Genomic DNA, 25,115 nt, shown 5'->3' with positions numbered 1-25,115 from the left:
GGGCATTCAGGTGAAATGCTGTTATGCGAAACTGCATCACTTAAAAAAAGAGGCAATAATATTACCTCATATCTATGGGAAACTCCAACCCCCTGTTGAACAGCAAAACTTTTACAAATGAATTATAACTCTAGTGAGAGCCATTGGAACAGTTTTTGGTACGTTGTCTTAGCTCAAGAATCTCCTTTGATTTCATCTCTGGGATCTTGTGGAGTTACTCATGTTCATTAATGCAGTCATATAGTCGTATATGTATTCACGGTATACTATATAGACCGACCAAAACTGGACTGTTAAAGTACACATAAACACGTTAGCTTGACTGAAATCGAGTTTATAATTGTCAGACTAACACACCCAGATAATGCGATTGAAAGTTGATACAGTGCTACATGTATACGGACAGTTGGACTGGAGCTGGAGGAGGTGATCTGCACAGGTGCTTAAGTTTCGCAGTAAGCTGTGACCCGGAAGTCGAACAGCATTTAAAACGCAAACACAAAAGTTTTTTTCTTTGCACCTCTGTTGTGGTCTGGGACATCATCGGTCAATTGATAGTGGCTCATGACCCACAAGCTGAAAGAGTGCATATTGCCACCTATCGCAGCGGAGGTGACATGATTTCAACAAATAAATCGATTTCACTCCCATGCATGTATACTGGTACAAGAACAGAAGTCCGATGAGATAGCTTTATCGAGTTATAATCATAGCTCAACTTAACTGTGCATGTAAACGTACTGACTGACTCCCTACCTCACACTGAATAAGAAACATTTTTCAGGAAACTGATTACAGCCTGTGACAGAAACCACTATTCCGAAGAATCTTGTTAGCAGCCGGCCCACAAAATAGAAACAATATGTGCAAGGCTTCTTGAAACAGCGTAAACAACTCTGTTGTCAAATTTGCTTGTGCTTAACAGAAAAAAACTGAGTGATATTCTGATCCACAAAAACTAATAATGAGGGATGAGCACAAAGCCCAAACATCTGGTGGTTCAGCTTTAACTTCAGCTCTGGGAAATCACAGGTCGTTCTGTGCCATAACCTCTTCCATTGAGCATGAATCTTTGAGACTTTGGGGCGTTTCGGCGCGTTTGTCGGAAGTTAACCAGACACATTGTTTTAACCTTTGCCGGAGGAGCCTCTGTCTCATTCCCAGGGGCTGGCTGTGTAAAAGGGTCAATGACTTCAATAGGCCTTCATTAAGCACAGTTAGTGTCAACAGTTAATTATGCAAATTAGGAGACCCCTCATGTGGTTTGTGGATCCCTGGCCTCCCCCTTTCTTTGCAGCCTCACACACAAAAAAAGTACCACCCTACAGACACCCACACACACTTCATATAGCACATACATTCACTTACGCAGATTGTATGGCTTTCATACATTACTTTTCCTCTTCACTCATTTCTTGTCAGGAATCAAAAATGGAGTGTTACGGTGCCGATACATAAATGGAGGCCAGAGAGGCCCCTGAGGTCTCCAGTGGCTTTTCTTGCCATCAAAGAACCTCCGGAAGGTTCTTGCTGGGTGAAGCTGAAAGCCCACTAAGTTCTCCTCATCAAGACCAGGGAGTGGGGGGCATCGGTGCCCCCTCAAAAACAAAAATGGAGAAAAAAAAAAACCTGCATCAAAACAGTCAATTAGGCAAATATGCATGACAGCCAAATTCGAGCATTGTTTCTGTGATGGTAATGACAGGCCTTTCGCTCCTCTGCCTCTTCCACACATCTGATGTCTGTGGCCCCCTGATTTTCAAAGGCTGGGAAGCCATCGGTAATTAATAATCACACGCTTTGGGCCCCTCAGCTGTGACTGGCGGATTCTTTGTAGGGCCAGCCACGAAAATCTCAAATCCACTTTCACCTACCCTTTCTCACCCCATCATGTTTGTGTCCATCACTTTCGAAAATACCTCTATGGCTTCCTGCTGCTTGGTTCAGGTACACTGTTTATCCATTCAATTCAATGGGGCCCTCTCCATTGTAGGGTCATGTGTGCCAAATTTAACCAGTTCCCCCTCAACCCTCCTTATAAACCCGTTCACCTCCCACTAATTGTGGATAGATGGGGTTGTTGGGGGTTTGAGGGGTGGCTGGGATGAAATGACCAATGTTGTGAGTGAATACCAGTCAAGCACCACCCTGCCAAATGGCTTCTTGGTTGTTATTTTATTTGGCTTAGCTATTTTTGCCGACCAAGGAAAGGACAACAATCTCAAAGTGCTTACACAACAGAAAGTAAGAACTAGATTGGAGATTTAACATCCCCAAACTGACCCAAGTGAAGCTTTAGAAACAGGATTCTCTCCCTTCACTGTGTGACACAGGTGTCATATTTTCTTTTGATATAGACAAGAAGCTTTTGCAGCCCCAGCAGTCTATTCCTGATTTTCGTGGTAGGGCAGATGCGCTCCTGCCAAACTGGGTGATGATGCCTGCATTTTCATTTGGATCATCCAGTGACATGCTTAGACAGCCAATTCAAAAATAAATACTAAATATGTGCTTAGTCTGATGTCCAGGTGTTATATACAGCATATCCATACACAACTAGCATGCAATGCAGACTGAGCTTTGGCCAAGAGACAGAAAGGACTTGGTTCATCTCCACCTAAGTGCCCTGTATCTGTATATACGAAGTGCAATCAGAAATTATTAGATGTTGTCAGTTTTGGATAAGAGCTCCAGCACATTAGATTTAACAGAAAACATCAACTATGTGATCACATTGCTGAGTAGTACGGTGTTAAACTTGCAGCCATGTTTATATAGTTTATATAGTCCATCGGGAAAGGTAGAAACAATGCATCCTAAATATCAAAGAAGCCATCCAAACAGTTAGGAGAAAGTTCTTTCTTTTTTTTATGCAGCCAGATTACAGCCCTCGCGATTGACCAATTCTGTTGCCTGTCTTCAATCTGGTCGATGACGTTTTTCACTGTGAAAGACACTGATTGAAACTGATTGTTCAGTAAAAAACTTCCCACAAGACCAAAAGCAAAGGCTGCAGAACAGGCTAGGCAGATCATCCCCAGGGAAGATAGCAAGTGTGCACAAAGGATATGTAAGCACTAGGGGTGTAATGGTATGTGTATGCATCCCGAACGGTTCAGTACAGGACGTTTAGTACGAATACACGCGTGTACCCAATGTGCTGGAAACATTACCGCACTAAAACCAAACAGAACTACTTGCCACTCCTTGTTTCCTCCGGGTGACGAACCATTATCATAAAGCCCCGTATGTGGCTTTCAAGTTATCCTAGCAACCTCGTTCAGCGTGCCGCACAGATCAGCCTCACTGAGCTTGAGCTACGTAAGCAAATTTAGTTAACAATCTGACTAACAACTCAGTCTAACGTTAGTGAAGATGAGTCACACGGAGCCATCTGGCAACTCATTTTAGCCCCTAGTGTTAGCATAGAGGAGCACGAGGCTTGTATTTTCTGTGTTTTCTTCATTGAAGAATTAAGCATGAAAATAATATTTCCAGTTTATTTCAAATTGCATAGTAAAGATGTATTTTGTTTAACTGAGCAGTTTAAATGTTAAGCTGAAAATGCTTACAGTATTTTACATGCTGCACTTTAATTGATCTTTATTTTATTACTTAATTTTATTTTCCTACTTTATTTAAAGAGAACCATCCTTTGCTCTGAGAATTGTGTTATGCTTATGTTTTCACAGTTTTCCATTTGAAAGTAAATGGAAAAACATGATCACTTTTTTCTTTTTGCATTTTTCTGTACAGAAAATGTACCAAACCGTAATTTGAAAATCACGGTATATACCGAACCGTGAGTTTAACATGCCGTTTCACCCCTAGTAACCACGTATTCAGTATGATAACTTTATGTCGCTGTTAACTGTCCAAATATTATACATCTCCTGGGCTTGGGGCGGCATGTATTAAAAAGGTCAATGATTCATACACTAGCATCATTAAATTAAAGCTAAGAGTCAGAAGTTAAAGCTTATAGTCTTCATTTTGTTTCAAATCAAATGTGTTTGAGTAAAAGGCCAACACCACAAAACATATGTCACTGTCCTAATGCTTTCCAACTGTACTACATGTGTGTGAAAGATGGTGAAGATAGCAAAAGGCTATGGACTGAATCAGGAAAACATGTGTGTAGGCTACCACTATACAAACTGTATGACTAAATCCCACACAGGGAGCGTTTCACTAGAGCCAATGGACTCCACATGTGTCTCCTACTTCAAAGGGGACAAAAACGTATCACATCATATTAACCCATCCTCCTTCTTTACAGGGACCGGCAAAGAGCTCAATATATGATACTAATGTAACCCAGCAAACAGTTCAACTGCTTTACACGACAGCTCTTCATTTTCTACACAATATAGTTGTATGCTCAGTGTTAACTGAAGGGCAAATGACCAGGACTAAAATTAGTATACCTCAGGGTTTACAGTATCTAATTATTTTTTCACCAAGTCCATCCTGAGTGTACGTTTGCTCTGCATTATCCTGACACCTACTGGATGGCAAAACACTGTCAATGCCTTACTGAAATAATTATGATACCACTGTTGTGAAACCAGAGTTAAACTCACTTTTATGTTGAACACAAACACAACAGTTCAATAGGAATTCTAGTAACAAAGAATAAAATGTCAAATAAGCACAAGTTGCCAGAGTTGATAAATGTCAGCTCTATAGCATCATTATGCAAACAATCTGACAATAAGTGATAACAGAGATGATAACACTATGCAAGTTTGTGCAACAGGAAAAAAGGGATCCAAGTTACAAAGAAAAATCATACTTTACTGAAAGAGGAGAGAAAGATACAGAAGACGACAAAAAGTGAGAGCAAGAGGGAGCCAAGGCTGATGGACAGATGTTGTGCGTATGGCAGTATTGCGCAAAGGAGCTTTCATAAACGACTGAGCACAGAGGGAAACGTTTACTTCAAAGTCAAAGACAGGAAAGAACAGACAAGAGGCCAACTGTGCCATGATCCATCACAGACATACCTATGACACTGTACAGTGCAACCTGATTCAGCAGTAGCTTAAGCCCTTCCTGAGGCCTGTCGCCCCAGAGAGACAATCTAGTTTACCTTATCAGAAAGTACTACAGAGATCTAGAAAACTGACCCCCAAAAAAAAACAACAACTTGATATTAACCTGCTGTGAGGATATACGGCATCTCTAATTTTGAATTTATTTCATACTGTAGAAAGTTCTTACCCTTGTGTGGACTTATCAATGACACAGAAGATGTAGAACAACTGAAAGAAGAGCAACTTTTCAACTGCCAAATGTATTTAACTAAAAGTTAAAGGAGTTTGTCTTAGTACACTGAAACACAATTGACCACTTACGAGTATTTTGTTCACAGCACATTGCATTGCATGGTACACATTAGTCAAAGTTCATCTTTTACCAGTAAGTTATAAAAAACTCAATTTTCACAAGGCTGCATTCACTGCAGTGCATGCTCTCAGTCACAAGGCAAAAGAGACTTTATTTTGCATTTTGTGCAGCATGTTTGGTATCTTGTATTTGGTATTATTTTAGATGAAATTTTTACAACAGGCCTCAGTATTAAGTTTGCAGCTCAACTGATGGGTCGATCAGTGACTGCATGGCTCCACCCAGAGGACGCATGAATAAATTTAATGGAGTTAATTGTAGCCCAGAACTTACATATTGAATTCCATTTTTTGGTTGCTAAATCAGATGAGAATGGCGCTTTGGATAAAAGCATCAGCCAAATGAGTAAATGTAAATGATACTTTTGAGCAACTTAAAAAGCCACTTCACAAGCCAAGTGTTTCAGATATAAATGTTTTCAGGTAGCATTGCACATGTTGGATCCTGTGTCTCAAGTTCCTGTTTCTGAAAGCAGCCTGAAAACTTCACTGAGATAATTTCAGATTGTAATTTGTGTATTGATTGTGGATCAACCACTGATGAAAACAATAATTAGTTTCATCAAACACCACAAGAGTGAATTGACAGCAGGCTGCACAACTAATGGAGTCCATACTTTAGCATGAACAAGAATGATGTCATTCATGTTCTAAGCTGCGCCTGCTGAAATATTAGACTTTTCTTCTAGAAGAACAATTTCATACATTTTGACAGATGAGGGGATTTAGAAACCAAATGTACAATTTGTGCTAAACTAAATCCCAAAAAAGTTCTACGTTAACTTTGGAAGACATGCAAGACATAAAAACAGCTGAATTAGATACATTTAAGTAGGAATTATCATCCTGGAAAATAGGAATACCATGAGAAAAATAAGTATTTAAACAGATGTGGATAGTGAATCTTCACAATGGTCTCTGACTTCTTTCTCACAACACAATACTAAATAGCAGTCATGGAGTCAAATAACGCCATTTCAGAAGATTTCTGCCAATTCAGGACATAACAGGAATTATGGAATTAAAGCAATTTTTGGCAATCTTCAAACATATCTCCCTGAAGAAAGGTGGAAAACGAATTAGATCAGTATTTTTCCATGTAACATTTAAAAGGTGCAAATTTTGTACTTCTGACATCAACTTCCATCTATGCCTAATGTTTGTACTGGTGAGAAATTCAACTTGGACACAGTGTTCTACTGAGTCTGAGCTCTTTAATCATCTCCACAGGACAACTGATTGTTGGTGGTAGCTTTGCACAATTTAGTGGTTAACTACCTTTCCAGTTTTTCTCAACAAAGGTAGAGATGTTTTTTTCTCTGAGAAAGAATAGCATCTCCTTTAATTACTTCAAGACACACATTTATGGAGTTGTTTTTAAGTAACTATTTCTGATGTTTTCAGGGTGTCTTGGTGCATTCAGTCTTCATTAGTTCCAATTGTGAAATATCACAGTAAAACGGTGTGTTAACTTTGTAACCAGATTTTTGCTATAATGGTTAACGTTTATTCATGTGTCTCAAAAGCTGTGGTAATTCAGGCATAAACGCCTTTCCCTCTTTTAACTCATAATTCCCACGGTTCTGTGAAAATACAAAAAGCAATGACTGTCAGATGTCATTTCAAACCATGCTAATAATCAACTATGACATCTCAGTGTTACTGCTTTGTAACGGCAGACTAATAAAGATAATAAAGATGTAAGATGAATAAAGATGAAGATCTTTGTCATGTGTAGTACCTGTATATATTAACATGAATAAACAAACACCACAAAATTCCTGTGTTGAGATTAAAAGAATAATCAACTACAGCTGCAGTATATGTCAAATCCATGGTATCCAGGTATGTATCCAGGCTCAACAACACACTTGAATCATCTGAAGTATAAATTACATTATTAAAATTAGTAAAGAGGGAGGGTGAGAGTGAGAGGCTCTTCTTCATTGAATCCATCAGCTGACAGTGTCAGTTCAATAACAACAGAGGGCGCCATTAGCCTTTCTTCAAATGAGCAGCTCCCTTCAAAGACACCAATCACGTCCTCCAAACTTGTTCCAAACCCCCCCAACGACACAAGCCAAATACCTGAATTAAATGTTTTCATAACACATGCTGCCTTTCATCAACTTTTCCTGATAAACCGCACAAATTAACAAAACTACGATTTCAATCATTAATAATCTGATTAAAAATAAGTGTACTACACTACAGATCTAATTTCAAATCAAACATTAAATTCCAACTGTTGAGCAGCTTTGGTACTCTGCTTCAAACACATTTTAGCATCAATCCAAGTAAACTGGAAAAATAAACAAATATGCAAGATAAATGCTGCAGTATGCATTCAGACAAGAGACAAAAAATGTCATTTGGCAGTCAGGGCTTTATTTTCAAACCTGAACTGCATCTACATTTAGGATGCTTACAGTACACAAACGGCTAAAGATGGAAGTATGCATCTGGAAATTTCCTTACAAATATTTAGACTGCAGCTGCCCAAATCACTTTTCGTCACACATCCTCCACATGAGGACAAAAATATCTGCGTTCCTTGAAAAATTTGGAAAAGGAAACCTCTTTATGCAGGATTGAGTGTTTCTCTGATCATTCGTATCAGAGAGGATTACATGTGGGGGTGGAACAGGCTTCAATGGGCACAGCATATGAGATACCATAGCATTGTTTATTATTTTTATCTAACCAGGCAGAGTTATCGAATTCAGTTTCTGCTATGCAATTCACAAACCTACAAAACTCATTGTTAAAAACTTTATATGACCCGATTATGTTTTTGTCGCATACTAGTGACTTATTTAGTTACTTGCGTTGAATAAGGGGAGATGCCTATTTTACACAGTTCCAGAATATAGCTGTCAAAAATAGTAACTGGAGCATGATTTGCACCAGTTCCCATATCATAATTAGGAATCCCTCTGAGAGTGCAGACTGTGCTGCTGATAGGCACTGAAACACATTAGATAGATAATTATGCCTGGAAATATCCTTGTGAAGTTACGATTAGAATGATTGCTAATAAGCAGTTGAGATATCATTTGTAGATATAATTTTCCAAACATACCATTTGATATAGCTAAATTAGTCGCTTTGAGGCGCGTCACCACAAGAGCCCTCAGCGAGAGACTTTAGATTCAAGGGCAATGTAAGGGAGGCCTCTGTAAATGCAGGACACCAGAACAGATGCTAAATTAGATGAATGATAATATGTCATGAAGGTGGAACAGATACAAAAATTGAAGCGGAGCTGAACTTACTCATTTTTATGGCTCATCTGTTTCCGACCACAGTGGGTCCTGGAGCCAATTCCAGCCAACACAAGCATAGTATAAAACATCACACTATTCAAGAAAATGTTTGCCTTATTAATTTAACCATTTGACTCTTTGCAGAAGGGTGTGTGTGAATGTGAAATGTTTGGCACCACCATTTTCAATTTTATTTCTACATGTATGTGCAAACAGAAAGCATGATGTGTTTCATGCCAAATAAGTAATCTTCTCAAGTGAGAGTACTGCAGGAAAGAGTCCTAAATAGATAGATTAATAAATAAACAATCTGAATTTTCTCTTTTCTGTAGTTTTGCCACTTGAACTAGACCCAGTAAGCATGCCATTTGCTGCAGTGATTTGAGGAACATATGGAATTTGAATGTGGCCAAAGAGAACTGAAGAACTCAAGCACAAGATTCAGGCTTCAGTGGTTTTCTAATATTTATTTTAGTATTGTAGACATGTTTGCTTTTAATACGCCTTAATTATCCCCTTAATTGTGCTTCTATCCTGCTTCCATGACCTCTGTATTTTGTTTCCTTTGTTTATGTTGTTTCCTTTGCTTCCCTGGGTTGGAAAATACAACCAGTATTCTGACTCCCAAGTTGCACATCTCTGCAAACAGCCTTTCATTAAGTGCACAAGACATTTTAAAACTTGATGGACAAGACTACTGCATAATACTTGCAAGGAGAAAAGAATGTGGGCTTAAAAAAAATTATAATAATAATATTCGACTCCAAGTTCCTAATCCATACATGGCAAACAAAGGCCAAACGTGGTATCGCTCTGTCAGCCAATATATCTCCAACAGGAAGTTATTCTTTATTGTTTCCCAAACAACCAGAGCCAAATTCCTTCCCCGAATGTCCTTGACACAACAAAACAAACCGGTAAGGACTGGCAGTCGAGCTTTAGGAAACAGTACTTGATAGTGGGTGGGTGACCGTTGGTGATCTCTCAATCATCATCCCACCAGGTCCTGTGGTTATTTTGAAGTGTGGGATATTCATGGCCCAGGATGGGGCAATGGCTGCTCCCATCCTGCCTTTCAAAAAGACGGAAGCAGGTTAGAAATGTACGGTGCTTACACATTCTGAGAAAAAGGGAGATTTACTTTCCATGACATTAGGGGCATTGAAAAAACAACAACTGAGGAATCTGAAGGGCTTAAAAACATACCCACTATTACATTGAAATGTAATGGTCTAGCTTGGATCAAAGAACTTTTAGGGCAATTGGAAAGAAATAAAAAATAAATATAGAAAATATCGATATTTTGGCAGAACCATTGTTGTAATAATTCTATACATTCTTCATTTTATGAATAACATATGGCTGACAGTATTCTAGGTAAACAATTATATATGTAAGGGAAAGTCAGTTTTCCAGGATTATGTTATGTTACAATCAGTGAAATAAAGTGTTGGCAGGATTAGTGTATTACAGCTAAATAACTCAAGATAAAAGATCTAAAAATGCCTCTTCCTGAAGACAGGATGTTTTTTTGTGAGAAAACAAATGTCATTTCAGAAGTATGTGTTGGGATTTCCTCCAAGAAACATTTCTGACATTTCTGTGAACTAAATTGTTCTTTTATGAAACTATTCTGAAAGTAAATGATTGTGTATGCAGAGCCTTATACATTACACCAAATTCAATTTGTGTCACCAACTCACATATTTCAAATCTATTCTAAGATTTATAAGTCTACTATAAGAGTAGACAACGGGACATTGTTTCTACATTAATTTCTAAAGAGAAAAGAGATTTCTTTTGTGATGCTTCTGTTCTTCCCATTTTCTCCTACAGAGTGGGTAAGGCTCAGATTAATGTCACACTGTCTCTGTTGCTCATTGATACTTAGTCTTGACAGGGGTACAGGTGCTATCGCCTAAGTTAATATGCCAACCTGCAAGTCAGCCCCTTTTCTAAAAAGTCATAGTGAAATTGCTGTCAGACAATGAGGCAACATGACCAATAATAATATAACTATAATTAAAAAAAAGCCCTTCTATAAATTGGGTTGCAAATGTGTAAATAAATGCAATAATGCAAAACTGGATGCCCCACATCTACTATAATAAAGTAAAACAATGGAGTAAACATAAAAAAAAAAAAAAAACAGTTCCATGACCTTTTTTTAGTTTGCATACAAAATGTATTGCATATGAAAGAGCCACATGAGAAAGTTAACGTCACAGCTCAGAGAGCACCGTGGTCAATCATTTGTTTTCCCATATTTTACACTCACCAAGGGGTCTTATTGAACTTTGAAACCATTTGGCAACATCTAGCAGTTATCTATTTGAGGCCTCGCAGAACAGTACCAAAAAGAGATATCCCGTTGTTAACTAGCAAGCTGGGTTTAAGTTGTACAATTCTGTTATGACCCTGATAAAAAAGAAAAAGAAAATCTAGAGGCTCAATGTTTATCTGATTTAAAAAGAAATTTGCTGAGAATATGCTGTCAACAGATCCAGCTCATGTAAACAAGAACTGAACCTTGCTTGTGCATCACTGTCATCAAAATTAACTGTAAACACAGAGGAAACAACATGTATGCAATTCCTACTATTACTCTATGTTGCAGCACCATTAGTAATATACCATGGCTACCCCACTATGGAACTTGTCTCAACCCTTAAGCCCAATTTAAACGAGAAAAAGTCATGTGGAAACCAGTACAAAAATTTACAACTCTAAATGAATATATGCGTGCAAAATTAAGTAGTATAACGGAGACAAACGTGTGACAGGCCTGTGGTAATAGAAAAAGAGAAAGTCCCATGTGGTGACACAGCATGGAAACCCATGAGACAAAAGGATCCAAGAGGACGAACAAAGCACCCTCACAACTCTGACAGCTCAGGTGTCAAATACAGACTTTAACAAGAGATTGAGAAATAGATCAAATAAGTGGGTCTATCTTGAGCTGTAATGTTCAGCTGCAGAGCAGTAGGCCTACAACATGCCAGTTATTTTCTTTCAGTAATGTCTAAAATAACAATACTTTTACTACTTTTTTGGCAAAAAAGAAGTGGCCGTAATTGTTTTTTCCATTTTATCAATTAGTTAATACACAGGCTCCAGATTTAAAATCAAAAAGGTTCACCAAGTCTCGGATAAACTTAAACTGAATGAATATCGCTTTGCAGTATTGGTACAATATCCATTCATTGTACATTTATATGGTAAACAGGATGTGGGTATTAGCACTGCATGAAACACAACACACAAAGCAAAAAATAATAAATAAATAAATGATTGCAAAAGTGTTGAGGAGTTTCTATTATTTAGCCAAAAAAACTTATCATATCTTTCATAAAAAATATGTTTACAGGTTGTGTTAGATTGCGTTAGCTTTAGATAGGTATACCTAAGACATTGCAAGCTTATGTTTCTGTGTGTTTAGGTTGTGTATTTGGAACCAAAATGGCTTAGCAGATGCAACTTGGATAATATTAATTAATCAAATAAATGAACACATTTCTCATCTTAGTCCAATAAAATTATTTCTCTGGAACAAACAGATCAAGCTACTTCCTCTTTGTTCAGCCCTCCTACATGAAGGCTCTGGTTACATGACCAGTCATCAAGGGCTTTAGTGTGCATTTTAGTCTCATTTAGGTTATTGTCCTACGCACTCTGTTGAGTTTGTTTCCAAATTAAGCAGGAACCAGCTTGAGACTCCTGTTCTGAAGGAGCTGGCCTGGGGGAATCGCCAGAATAAGCAAGTCACTTGAACAGCCACTTTCCACACCATTAGTAAAATAATGAGGTGTGAACATGGAGCGCCTAATGCCATCACTTAGACCTTTAATGGTTAAGGCACCCTGCAAATACAGGGCGCAAAGAGCTGCAGCTCTGTACCTATGGCACATGGGCAATTACACCTGCATACCGTAGCATGTGCCCCTATCATGGAGAAGAAAAGAACAACAAAAAAACTCCAAGTGAAGCTTTGAAATAAAGTCTAAGATATGCTTCCTTTTGTGTTCATATTGTGTTCAGAAAGGACATTTTCTCTGATACATTTATTTTAAATTAAGCATATCACACAAATAAAAGCTTAGGCACCTAGGAAGGGTTGAATGAACTGAAGAATTATCTCCTGAATGCCCCGCATTTCAGGTGAAGTGACTGGCTCCCAATGTAAGACGCTGCAGGGGGTGGGCCAGTACGTCAGAATATTGAAAACATAGCAACTTTGGCCTTTCTGTGTGGAGTTTGCATGTTCTGGTTCTCTCCCATCCTACAAAGACATTGTGTTTAGGTTGATTGGTGACTCTAAATTGTCTGTAGGTCTGAGTGTGAGTGGCTGTTTGTCGGCCCTGTGATGGCCTGGTGACCTGTCCAGGGCGTACCCCTACCCTCACCCAGTGTGAGCTGGGATTGGCTCCAAACCCCCCGTAACCCGGAAATACATAGGCGGTAGAAGATGAAAGAATGAATGAATGAATGACGTAAAGAACTTGAGTTCCAGTTAAGTGGTGATTTAGCGACTTTAGGACTTTATTTTTAGGCTAGGGTATAGTCAGTCCGTCATCCTCTGACTATTTCGAGTGTCCATAAAGTCTCTTTACAACTTAAAAATTATTACAAAAGCAAATGAACAGACAAATATGTGGAAATTATGGGAGTAGATATTGAAGAACTTTTTTTTTTTTGCCTCATTTAATACAGCTCTACATGGGCACCCTTAGTTGCATGAAGCACATCAAGAAAGTAGTTGATTTCTTGCCATTTTCACTGTAACATAGCCTCATCAATGGTCGCAACGGCATCAGTGATCTTTTGCTTTAGGTCAGTGATGTCCGTATCTTTGTTTGATACATGATATCTTTAACATAACCTCACAGGAAGAAGTCCAGGGGAGCCATATCTGGTGAGCGAGGTGGCCACAGAATCAGGCCATCCTTTCCAAAGGTTAAGGTTAGAGTTAGGGCATTTACCACTACCTATTTCATCAACAGTGTACCTGAAATACACAAATGCAATGTGATTAAAAAAATTTAATAACCACTGAGTACATACAACAAATCTGATTAAGATATCTCATCAATTACCTTTGTAATATTTATTTTAAATTGTAAAGAGACTTTATGGACACCCTGTTTTGCAGGTTCTTAGCCCAAAAATGCTGCCCAGACACAGGATAATAAGTTATACTGTTCAGCGCCTTCAGTGTGAAGGCTACTTTATAGAGAACAATCAACAAGAACATGTGACAGTCATGGGAGGATGGAAAAAAAGTCAGAAGAAGAACAGTTTGTTCATACAGATCTGGCACAGAGCGAAGAAAACAGCCCTTAAAAGTGATGCCTAATGATGCCTAATGAATAATCACTGATAACAGCAAATCGTGCCAGAAGCATAAAAAATATTATATTTTAAATGGCAAGATCAAATGTTTATCAATAAATGTTGAGATTTCAGTAATAAATTTGTATTGTATGTGGAACAGCAATGAGCACTGGGACTCCCACGGCGTCACACTTGTTGACGTCTGATTTTATAGGACTGCTATATAGGACATTGCGGTGACGCAACAGGGGCTTGAAGCTCATGTCCCCAGGCCAATTAAAACAATCACTCCTTTGAGCTTATCCATGGTAGCCTTGTACTTACGCTGATGCTTATTTAAAGCACAAAAAAATCCAGGAGGAATTTTTTTATTTCTAGTCTTGCGCATATAATGGAGTGATTCCCAGGTTTTAAACGGGTTGAAATGGTTATCATTCGATAATTTTATCAGTTTTATGTTTATATGTTGTTTTTTCATAGGGGGCATCTTTGGAGGCTCAGATTTAATCACACCATATTGATCTAAAAAAAACAAAAAAAAAAACAGTCTGCTCATCTTTCAATTAGGGTTGGGCAATTTAATTTGATTTTAATGGATTAACCTGAATTGGCAGTTTAGGACCTTTTTTTTTTGAGTGAAAATCATTTTTCTCCTTTGCAACACTCCCCTTGGGGTTGGGCTGAATTTGATGGGACTGGGACAAGCACAGTGATGCGTATTCAGCTTTGCACTCTTGAACAGCTATGTACAGCAACTTCACTTGGCCAAAATGGCATCAGACTACATGAGACAACAAAAAACGAGAAATAAGAACTTTTTACACCTTACCATGAGACTAAAGTGTTCTAGTCCTTGCTCACCATGTAATGGAGTTGTGTGTCGAATACATCTGCCTATGTGTTCCAGATAAACATCACATAGGACTTTGATGGGAGAAACTGCTTTTGATACCTACAGTTCCATCAAAACCTAATAGGCATCTTGTGTATTCCCACTCACTTCATATTTGTGTGCCAGAAGAAATGTGTAGTGGATGAGGTAGATGTTAAGATGTTGAATGTGCATCATTTGAATTAAGCAAAAGCTTAATGTAAAATAGCCCGTTTTCAAAATAACAGTGTTGCTGTTCATTGAAAATCGTCACCAGCCAGTGAGAGAATAACAGAGGACCAGATAATAGGGAACATGAGTCATCAGCCAGGGTTAAAATACAACTGCTTCGAGCACATTACAAAAATGTATGATAGCAATTTGCTTTAAGTTACATTCTATTCAAATAGATACACTGATCAATGGTGGTGTATATTTCAGATAATTATAAACTGTAAACACTACAGAATTACCATTATTGTTTAACTGACACTAAAATCAATAATAACCATAATAATAATATTAAAACAGCTTAAAAGATATTTCTTCAAAAGGCCTCTGCAGCACAAAATTGGAGCTCCATAAAAGTGCAATATAATTGAGATTGAAGTAAACCACTAATTAAACCAGCATGGAGCTGCAGGGGGAAAACAAGACCACAAGCAACCAAAATCTATTTCTTTACTCAAAGAGAGCTTATTCTCTGTAGGCTTCATTAACATCACAATACCGACATCCACCTGCTCCACTCTAACATTACGTTGATACCCACTCAAATCTAACAGCAGTCTCCATTTAGTGACCAAGCAACTGAGAAGCACCTGCCACTGCTGCCTGATCAGCACCTGTTTCAAAACGTCACGGAAAATTAACCCATGTTGAAAATACCAACTTTCAATCCAGCCACAGACCCAAAGCATAAAACATCCCTGCCATTCTCCAACAAACAAACAAACAGGATGTGTGCATTTTCTTACCGTGTAAAGCCCAATCCTGCACAAGGCAAGGGAGAGCTGCATGTGCTCCGACATTGTGCTCAGCAACAAGCGTAACCCCCGGCAACAAACAAGCCTACCCTCTGGAGTAAGTGAATGGATGAAGGAGGATCAGCACAACAGTGTCAGGTCAATAACATGAGTTCAGCCCTTCACTGTCTCACTGACGGTAGTCCATACCCACAAGACATTGTCTTTCAAGTCTGAGCTCAGCAGTCGGTTTAGTTTCAGATCAGGACTGAAGGTTCTTCTGTGTACAAGGAGTAATCCTTGTATTCATTCACAAAAAAGATAAAACTATTGCCACGAGGTTCAGTGGACAGACACAAGCTTGAGATTAGTTTGTGGGAATCTCTCTCTACAGAGATTAAGGGCTCAGTGACAACTACGGATACAGAATAAGACTGCAAATTGGATTAGTCACCATTACACACCCACACACAATTCACATACTGTACACAAGGATTCATGAAGTATGAAAACCAATGCTCTCTTTGCATGGAGGAGGATGAAGGGATCGACCACTTGAGCTTACAGCAGCCATGGGGATCTCAATAACTATTGTGGGACGCTTTGTCAGAAGTCTGTTTGTTCAGGGAGAACTGTGAGTCATGCTCAAACAGCTTGTTTTGGTCAGCTCAGCTGTCTAGTAATAGTCGCTGCTGCCACCACCTGCTGATAAAGTGGAGCTATAATATGAAAGAGCAAAAAAACCAAGTATTTGAATACTTTGGAATGACCTGTTTTCTGCATTGATGAGTCAATGCAATTTGATTATCACCTCGGTCATCCAAATCAAACATACCTAAACTTATATCACACAACCAGTTTTTGTGTCCATTGCAAACATCCATTAAATATTCACAGTGGAAAACAGAAATGGGCCCTTAGATTTAATAACTGGTCAAACCTGTTATGTAAGCAATAACCTCAAACAACATCTCCAGGTTTGATAGCCCCAGATTCCAACTGGCTTTTGTTAATGCCATTAGCCAAGCGGTCAGACATTTTCAAATCTACACTGTTCATTTATTGTTACTCAATTGCCTAAAGAGGTAGGATTAATCTGTTCAATCTATCTGAAATAATTTATGTTACTAGGTAGAATAAATTGTTTCTTTACATAATATTTGTACTTAAGATAAAAGGGATGGGAATATCTTTTTAAATAATTTGTAAATCCAGATTGATAAGTTAATACATTTCTGTTTAAAATCACAGCTCAGGATTGTGTAGGACTTGTAAAACTTGTATCACAAACCAGGACTTCCTACCTTCCATTAAAAAAAAGTCCTCTTATGTTGCAACACCTCATGCAATAGAGTAGCACATAAGCATTCCATGCAAGCTCATTCAGCCTGACTGTAGGTCAGCAAGACATTGTTATCTCAGAGACACAAGTCACTGATAAAGCTCTGATTATCAAACAGCATTTGTTTATATATTTTATGGAGCCGTCTGAAAACTCCTCAAATAGAGTACAAGTAGAGTGATAAACTTCTGACAACAAATCCCTCCAGCTATCCAGGCTTTTATTTGTTTTTCTAAGAGTGGAAAAAACTTTTAGGGCCCCACACACTAGCTGTGTTTTTTTTCTTTCTCTGTCCCAAGAGAAAGTGAAGCAAATAAAATACAATTCACATTACAAAAATCAGTTCACTAATGTTCTCGTCTTCGGAAGTCAGTACATGAATGTCAATACATAAGGAACTCAAAGTGCCTGAGTTTGGTCATGATCATAGCATTGTGAGACTCCATAAATATCCATCTATCAACAACAGCAACACTAATGTTGCTCCAGCTCTAGATGCTGACTCACTAGCACTCTCCACAGACACAGGGGAATCACTGCAATGAGCTTTCTAACAGACATAAAAACCTGGCTGTCATACTACTGGCAGGTGTAAAGCAACAACAGGGGTTCAGGAATGCTGTTCCACTGCTTGAAATGGTACTTTAGATCACAGCTGGAAGCTCTAAGGGATGTTTGCGGAACTGAGTCCAACCTGACTAACCAAACTCCTATCAATTCAAACCAAAAATCATGAAATAATTAGCCTAATATTTGTGCACATATTTTGCTAGGTAGCATTGGTGGTTTGTCTTCATATAATAGGTCATTTCTGTTTGAGTGTTTGGCAGCAATCTCTGCCTGAATCAGCCATGTGTGTATCACAGTCAGATAGAGGACAAACCTGATCGGAAAGCACCGGCTTTGTATCCCATAGGCGAAAAAACTGCACTCACATGCTGCCAAGTACTTTCCATCAGCTCTACTTCCTGTGCTACAGTGGTGAGATGTCAATCTGCTATAGCTTGCTACATGCCCTTGGACTGGAGATCTGTTCTGAAATACAGACAAAAACACATGCCAGCATCTACAAAGTCAATTTACTTTCATAAGGGTGTGGTCCCAGTTCCAACTAGATAAACAATGGCATGACTATTTGAAATGCTTTATTCCAAAATGTTATTTGTATTGAATTGCAATGTACTTCTCAATGAATCTATGGAACAATACTAATTATGCAGTGAGCTATTTACTCATTGCTAGCAGCAATTCATACTAAAACGCTTCAAGTATAATGAAACTCACCAGAGAAGATCTCAAATTTCAAGTTGTGTTTCACAAGGGGAACTTTTATGTTTAACCCAATACTTGTCTTGTGAAAGAGTCTTCTTCAAATACTGCAGATTAAGGCTGTAAGGCCTTGATAGGTACTTACAAGACTTCTGGACAAATGATAATTGGATATTAAGATATGGATATTTGTATAATCAATAATTATTAGACCTATTCATCTTTACAGTATAAATATTGAAGAAAATTGACAATTTCAACATGCAACCAGCCAAAATAGAGCACTATAATGTTTCTGTACTGTTTGTCTCTACATACGACAACACCAGAATGAGGGCACAGAGTGAACAGGTGGCAGACAGCATGGGTAATAATTTAAAAGTAACCGAAAACAGGTGTTTAGCAAGACATTTTGGTTTGGCAACCTATTAATAGTAACGACAGCTGACTTCTCAGTTGATTCTTACCATTTACCTGTTCTCGTAAATGTTTTCCCTCAGAAATATGGAAAGACTATATTCAGTTGACTATCTTTAAAAAGAAAGTAATTATTACCTTGCCGCTTGTGTGGAAAAGCAAGCCTGCTTTTTCCAAAATGCAATTAAAAGCTTTAATCTAAGCATTGTGTAGCTAATACATAATCTATCAAAGGAAATGGTTTAGGTATCAGACATTTTCCTCAGTCACTATTCAAAGTTATTCATTCACAACCGATGGATAGATAGACAACCAAGTTGGTTAGTGTTTTTGACATTAGTCTGATTTAAGTATGATCCAGATACTGAGACAAAATTCCACTCTCCAGGAGAAATCTGTTTTCAGCTACAAAAATGCAAAGAATTCAAATAAAATTAAGTACACTAATTCAGTTAGGTAACTAATCCGTTTCTTTACAGCACTTCCTTCACAAAGCTTGCAAAACAATTTTAACTAATTTTCTCTGCAAAAAATGTACCCAATTGTTTCCTCTTGTCTCCTCCTGATTAGTAGATGTGTGGGCCAGCCGACTAGCAAATGAGGCCCTGTGCTCTTTTCTGTCACACCTACTAATATCGTATGGTCTGAGCCCATCCCCTGCTGCTTTGTTTTTTTTACTGAGTATTTGGCACAATCCTAATTCCACAAAATCAATTCTTTTTGTTAAAAAACAAAAAAGTATTCCTTTTGTGTAAAACATCAAAAATCTATATTCCTCAAGAGCAGAACATCAAAAAATGTGAAACAGAAATGTCAGTGCACCTGAGATTTTATTCTTGTCTAGCAGAATAACTGGTTATCAAAGCCAAATGTTGTGCATGATTTTGCAAACAAGCCTTTAGGTTGAGAATGTGCTTTCAGCCATAACTAAACACAAATAATGCATTTATACATAGGTTCACAAAATCTTTACGGGCAATGGCAGGGGTCACAGTATTTGTAAACAAAATAACTCTGAATGCACTTTATTAGTTAACAATACAGCTATAGTTTGGTGTCACTCACGGCACCTTAAATGTGTCCTCTTTGCTTAAGTATACAACAAGTTAGGGCCTAAGAGTTCACCACTTACTTTTAATTTGGTAAGACTGCACCATGGCAACAGCTAGCGCCAAATTCCTCTGCGCTGGAAATTTGGATGGTCTTTTTTAACCCAAGGCTTAGCAGGCAAGCGTTCAGACCTTTAAATTGCCAGTTAAATCACAATCCAACATGAGCCACATCTGCTATTTGCTACAGTCATTGCTCAAACCAATGCTACTAACCAAAAATGTGTAAAAACTTATGTAATTCCATTCCTGTTCATCTTAACTTCCCATATAGGCCTCTTTTCGGACTACTTTCCTTTTGATTTATATTGAAGACATAGTGACATATTTGTGGCCTGGGTTTTGTGCCAGGTCTCCAATGTTGCACAGCAAAAAAGGAGGCCCAACTCCTATTGAGTGCCTGACCTCTGAGGACAGCCAAGCACTGTGCTCCAACAGTCTGTGGAGGTACAGCTGTGCGCTTCCACAGAAGAAAGTTTGTCACTGAAAATCCCCTGAGCATGTAAACTGGATTTTTAGCTCTCTATATGTATGCAAATTTTACACTTGCTTGATTCATTTCATGTCACAAATGTACTCTGACAATGTGTGTGTTTACATTTGGTACAAACAACTTTCCACTGACATCTGCCAAGTTTACAGAATAGCACAAGCCCACAATGAATATGCCCTTTTGATCCCCACTGGGTCCCACAAATATTAGTAACATCAAGGGCAGAACCCACAAACAAGCTAGACATGAATCAGTTTGTACTGGTTATGGCACAATAGCCAATTGCCAGATAGGACTTTGTAATCTTAATTCAAAAGATGTCTCGGTGAAGCAGAAGTTCGAAGTTCCTTTTAGGTCCACATCTTGGGAGGCCCTTGATAAACAAGCTGATAACACTGGGCGTGCAAGTTCCTCTGCATTTCGCTCAGTCACCCCTCCTATGAAATGACACCACAATGTCTGAGAACTCCCCCCTCTGGTTTTATATATTCCCAGGGAAAGCCTCAGTTATAGCTTCCTTTCCATTGTTGCACTGTTACAGCAGCACCCATCCCATCCCTACAATGTGGGCAAACACCCAAAGACCATAATCTCCCAGGCCAAAGCTAGTGAACTGTTCTGAACTGTAGTTATTCTGTCGGTCACATGAACTAAAAACATGATAACACCAGCACAGTTTTTGCATTGTCTCATTCCCCATGACACCTGGAGCACACATCGGTTTTATCCTCAGCAGCAACACTGTGTGTTTTGAAGAAGCAAAACAGCTTCTTTAGCTTCCAGGAGTTGAAAGCTGTCGCTAGTTATCACGTAAACAGTAAACTGTTGTTTTTTTTTTGGGGGGGGGGCAGTTGGAGCTAGCTCCCGCCGGGCTGACCGGTATATTAGCATAAAACAACAGCCGATACTCCGGCTCACCGACGGCCACACACCTGAGCGGCACCAGCCGGACCGGGAGCCCAGCTGGGGAGGAAGCCAAACGTTAGGACCCGTGTCGGCTCCGAGGTTCGTCTACTCACCAGATAATCCATGTACTATGGTTTACCAGGCACAGCAGCACAAAGTGGCTTCGTAGAAATCCCGTTTTGGCGTTAAGGAGTCCCAAAAAAGAGCAAAAAAAAAAAAAAAACACACGTCGCTTTGTATTCCCCGCCTTTCGACAGCAGCAGCGAAATAAAAAAAAAACTAGCCTTCGTTTGCAAGCAGGATCTTTTTTGTTTTGTTTTGTTTTGTCGCCTCGTTCTTCGCTGTCGGGGCAAGTTTCAACCCAGCAGCCGGTGAGTTTGATTTGATAGTAATTATTTTAAAAAAGACAAACGTTGCTCGGTTCGTTTGCTTCGTTTTGAATAAACAGCCCCCCTTTTTCGTCGGCCGACTGACTTCCAGTTTTTTTTTTTAATCACAGTGTCAGTTCAGTGTTTGGTTGAGGAAACTAGCGAAGCCTACACCGTTACGTCACGTCACGTCGCTTTTTGCGCACGTAGCGTGGTCACGTGACCAAACACATGGAGGCTATTTTCATTCTGACAGGGAGCCGAAACTGCCGCCATCGGAATCAAGTTTCCTGCCTCTTAAGTTAGAAATACCCGGACAACGGACTTTTTTTGGTGTGTGTAGTGTTTTCGTTATGTTATTACCATTCTTACAGCACACTCTATTCTCTCATTACCATGTGGAAGAGAGGACTTTTGTCACGTCCCCTTATCGATGATGTCATAGAATTACAGCTACACTGATCAATCGTAAAATACGGGGGAGGATTGCTTCGCCGTAGCAGTGATATTTCCATGGGAAGATGGCAGCATGACTGAAACATCGTGCATTTCCCCTCAAAGCCTATGAGAATATTTATTCCCATAAACATTAGCGCCATCTATGTAGGGTTATGCATATTATATGGAATAATAATAAATTACTTATAGCACATTTCATATACAGATTGACTGCTTTCCATAAAGGTGGCAAGTGCAACATTTAGAATAATATAACATTTGATTGATAAGAATGACAATTTAATATGAAATATTAAGATATAAACCAGTGAGAGCCAATAAATGTTTTCAGGATATTAAAGACATTGGGTACTACAAAAATAATATATTCTTAAAAAAAAATAAATAAATATCCGAGTTTCCAAAACCCAGTAAACTAGTTTGCTAAAATGGGTTGCACCACTAGGTGTCTCTATACTGGATCACAATCGCTTATACTTTCAAATTTTCACAACTAACACCAAACCAGGCCCTGCTGAGGACTGGCGACCTGTCCTCGCCCAATGTGAGCTGGGATTTGCTCCATTTGGACCCGGAAATGGAACATCAGTAGAAGATGAATGAATGAATAACACCAAACCATAAAATATAACTTTGGCCTGCTCTCATACAGTTGCAGTTTTCCACAGCATTATCAAGTCTGAAGCAGCACAAAATGCAATGACCTCAGAAATAATGCATTGCACAATACATAATGAATGAAAGGGGATGACACTGAGTAAAAACACAGTTCAAAGTCAAGGGCTGGGTCCTCTGAAGCACGAAGGCCTTACCACAGATGTCACAGAGGGTGGGTAAAGGAGAGGTAGGAAAAAAACCCTGTGATATGTTAGTCTGTATCAAGTGTCGTCCTGGATTTGTTTACACTTCCAGGACAGGTTATACAAAGTGTCATTCTTTGTAGGAAAGGAATAAATTTATCACAAAACTGACTTCCGTTCCTTGTACTGCCTTCTGCAGCACAGAAATCCCCATTCAGTCATGGAAAGCCATTATCTCAGAAAGGAAAAAACAAGAATTTGAGGGCTAACACTAGGTCCGAACAAAGCAATTTGTTTCATGCAGAAATTCATGGTGTCCTAATGATTAGTGGAACAATATTAATCACAAGTCTCTTAATGTAATTTAAGCTGCATACTGAAGTGACTCCTGATCCCTGGAGACTACACTCCACAGTATCTCATATGCTGTGCTATGAAGAAAGTCTGAACACAGTGAGTTAGGAAGGTGAACTGGACGTCCTCTGCACAGCTCAAACATGGATGGAGACTGTTAATTAACTGGGTTTTGATTTATTTATTCATTTAATTATGCAGAATATAGCATAATGTGTAAATAAATCATCTCTTCATCTGATTAAATGACTCAGTTGAACATGAAAAGAGAGACCTCTGGTGGCCTAGGTCTCTGATGGTCGAGTGTCCTCCACAACAAATTACAGTTATTTGCCCAAAACCATTGAAATATTTTCCCCAGACGGTTACACATTTGAAAAAAGACTGAGTTCAAAGTCCAGTTCAAGGACACTTTAACATATGGTCAAGGGGAGTTTGACACTGCCAGCCCTGTGGTTGAAGCCTGGTCTAGCTCTGCTTAGCTTTAATGATTTCCATGATTCCATGTTTTATATAATTAAACAGCCATCCACCTGCATATGAAAGGTCATATTTCATATTGAATTCAAAGCCACTGCTTAAATTTGGGTGAAAAAATTTTCAGGAACAAATATGAAATCTAATCTTATAATTAATATCACACCTCATTATCTATACTGCTTATTAGGGATGGGAATCTTTCACTCTTTCACAATTCAACTCGATTCCAATTTTTGGGGCCATGATTTGATTCAAAATCGATTTTCAATTCAAAAGGATTTGATTCATAATGATTTCTGCTTCAAGCTATAGGTGTGAAAAGGATCCTTATGATTTACGCCAGTCTGCTTTGCAAGACAGAATGACAAATGGAAAAGAGTGTCTTTCACATTTATTAAGTTTTAAACATTTATCCATGCTTAGATTGAATTGTTGCATAAAAGCATTATCACATATTGCTTAAATAACAAAAATAAAAGTGTCTCTTTCTTTTTTTTTTATTATTTTTTAAAAGGCTTCGCAAAGCGCTTAATAATTTTGCAAACCTTGCACTCTGAAGCTCATGTCAAGCTCGGTCTTCCCAGGCATTCAGTAAATAGAGCCCGATAAAATCTGTGATCACAAAAAAGGAATTCATTATAAACACGGAATAACAAAGAACTGGCCAACATTTTACATAAACGTTTTTTTTTTTTTTTTTTTGTTTGTTTGGTTTGTTTGTTGTTGTTTTTCTCGAATCAAAAGGAACGTACATATGAACATGCTCCAAGGGAGGGGTCACGCCCTCATTAATAAATAAATTAATTAATGTGGTGACTTAGGCGCAGTGGGCGCGGTTCGATTCCTGGTGTGGGCACCTGAACACGTCTAAATTAATTGGTTAATTGGTGACGAGTAAATGGACTGGGCTAATACAAGGAACAGCGCCCCGCCCCCCAGGACCTAGACCGGACCAAACCAGACCACACTGGTGACGCACCCCTCCGGAGACTACATCGGACCAGACCAGACTAAACCAGAGACTAGACCACACACACCGTCTTTGCCTTCAACAAGGACGGGGCCGGTTGACATTTTAAATCGATTCTGAATCATAATAAATGAGCTAGAATGGCGAAGAGTTGATTTTTTTGGCACACCCCGACTGCTTATCTGTCAGGGCGGTGACGGGCAGACAGGCCACCAGTCTATATCAGGGCAGATGTATCAGATAAACAACCATTCACACTCACATTCACGTTTATAGCTGATTTAGAGTAATGAATTAACCCAACCTT

At 38.8% G+C, this 25,115-nt stretch overlaps 1 protein-coding gene across 3 annotated transcripts in view; it reads right to left on the bottom strand.

Moving 5' to 3' along the window:
- Positions 1–21,868, bottom strand: part of LOC115048813 (ADP-ribosylation factor-like protein 15) — an 86,380-nt gene extending 64,512 nt beyond the window's left edge. The window contains exon 1 of one of the 3 annotated variants that reach the window (XM_029510587.1): positions 21,491–21,868. In XM_029510587.1, coding sequence (XP_029366447.1) covers positions 21,491–21,502 — 12 coding nt within the window. In that variant the 5' untranslated portion in view covers positions 21,503–21,868. Of the gene's footprint in view, positions 1–15,853; positions 15,922–18,118; positions 18,202–21,490 lie in introns of those variants that run through there. The other 2 variants (XM_029510586.1, XM_029510585.1) reach the window with 2 other exon arrangements.
- Between the last annotated feature and the right edge of the window lie 3,247 nt (positions 21,869–25,115).

Source organism: Echeneis naucrates, chromosome 9, assembly GCF_900963305.1.
Source record: "Echeneis naucrates chromosome 9, fEcheNa1.1, whole genome shotgun sequence".
In the NCBI taxonomy this organism is placed as follows: domain Eukaryota; kingdom Metazoa; phylum Chordata; class Actinopteri; order Carangiformes; family Echeneidae; genus Echeneis; species Echeneis naucrates.
The sequence above is the reverse complement of the archived record's forward strand: the minus strand, read 5'-3'. Positions and strand labels throughout refer to the sequence as shown.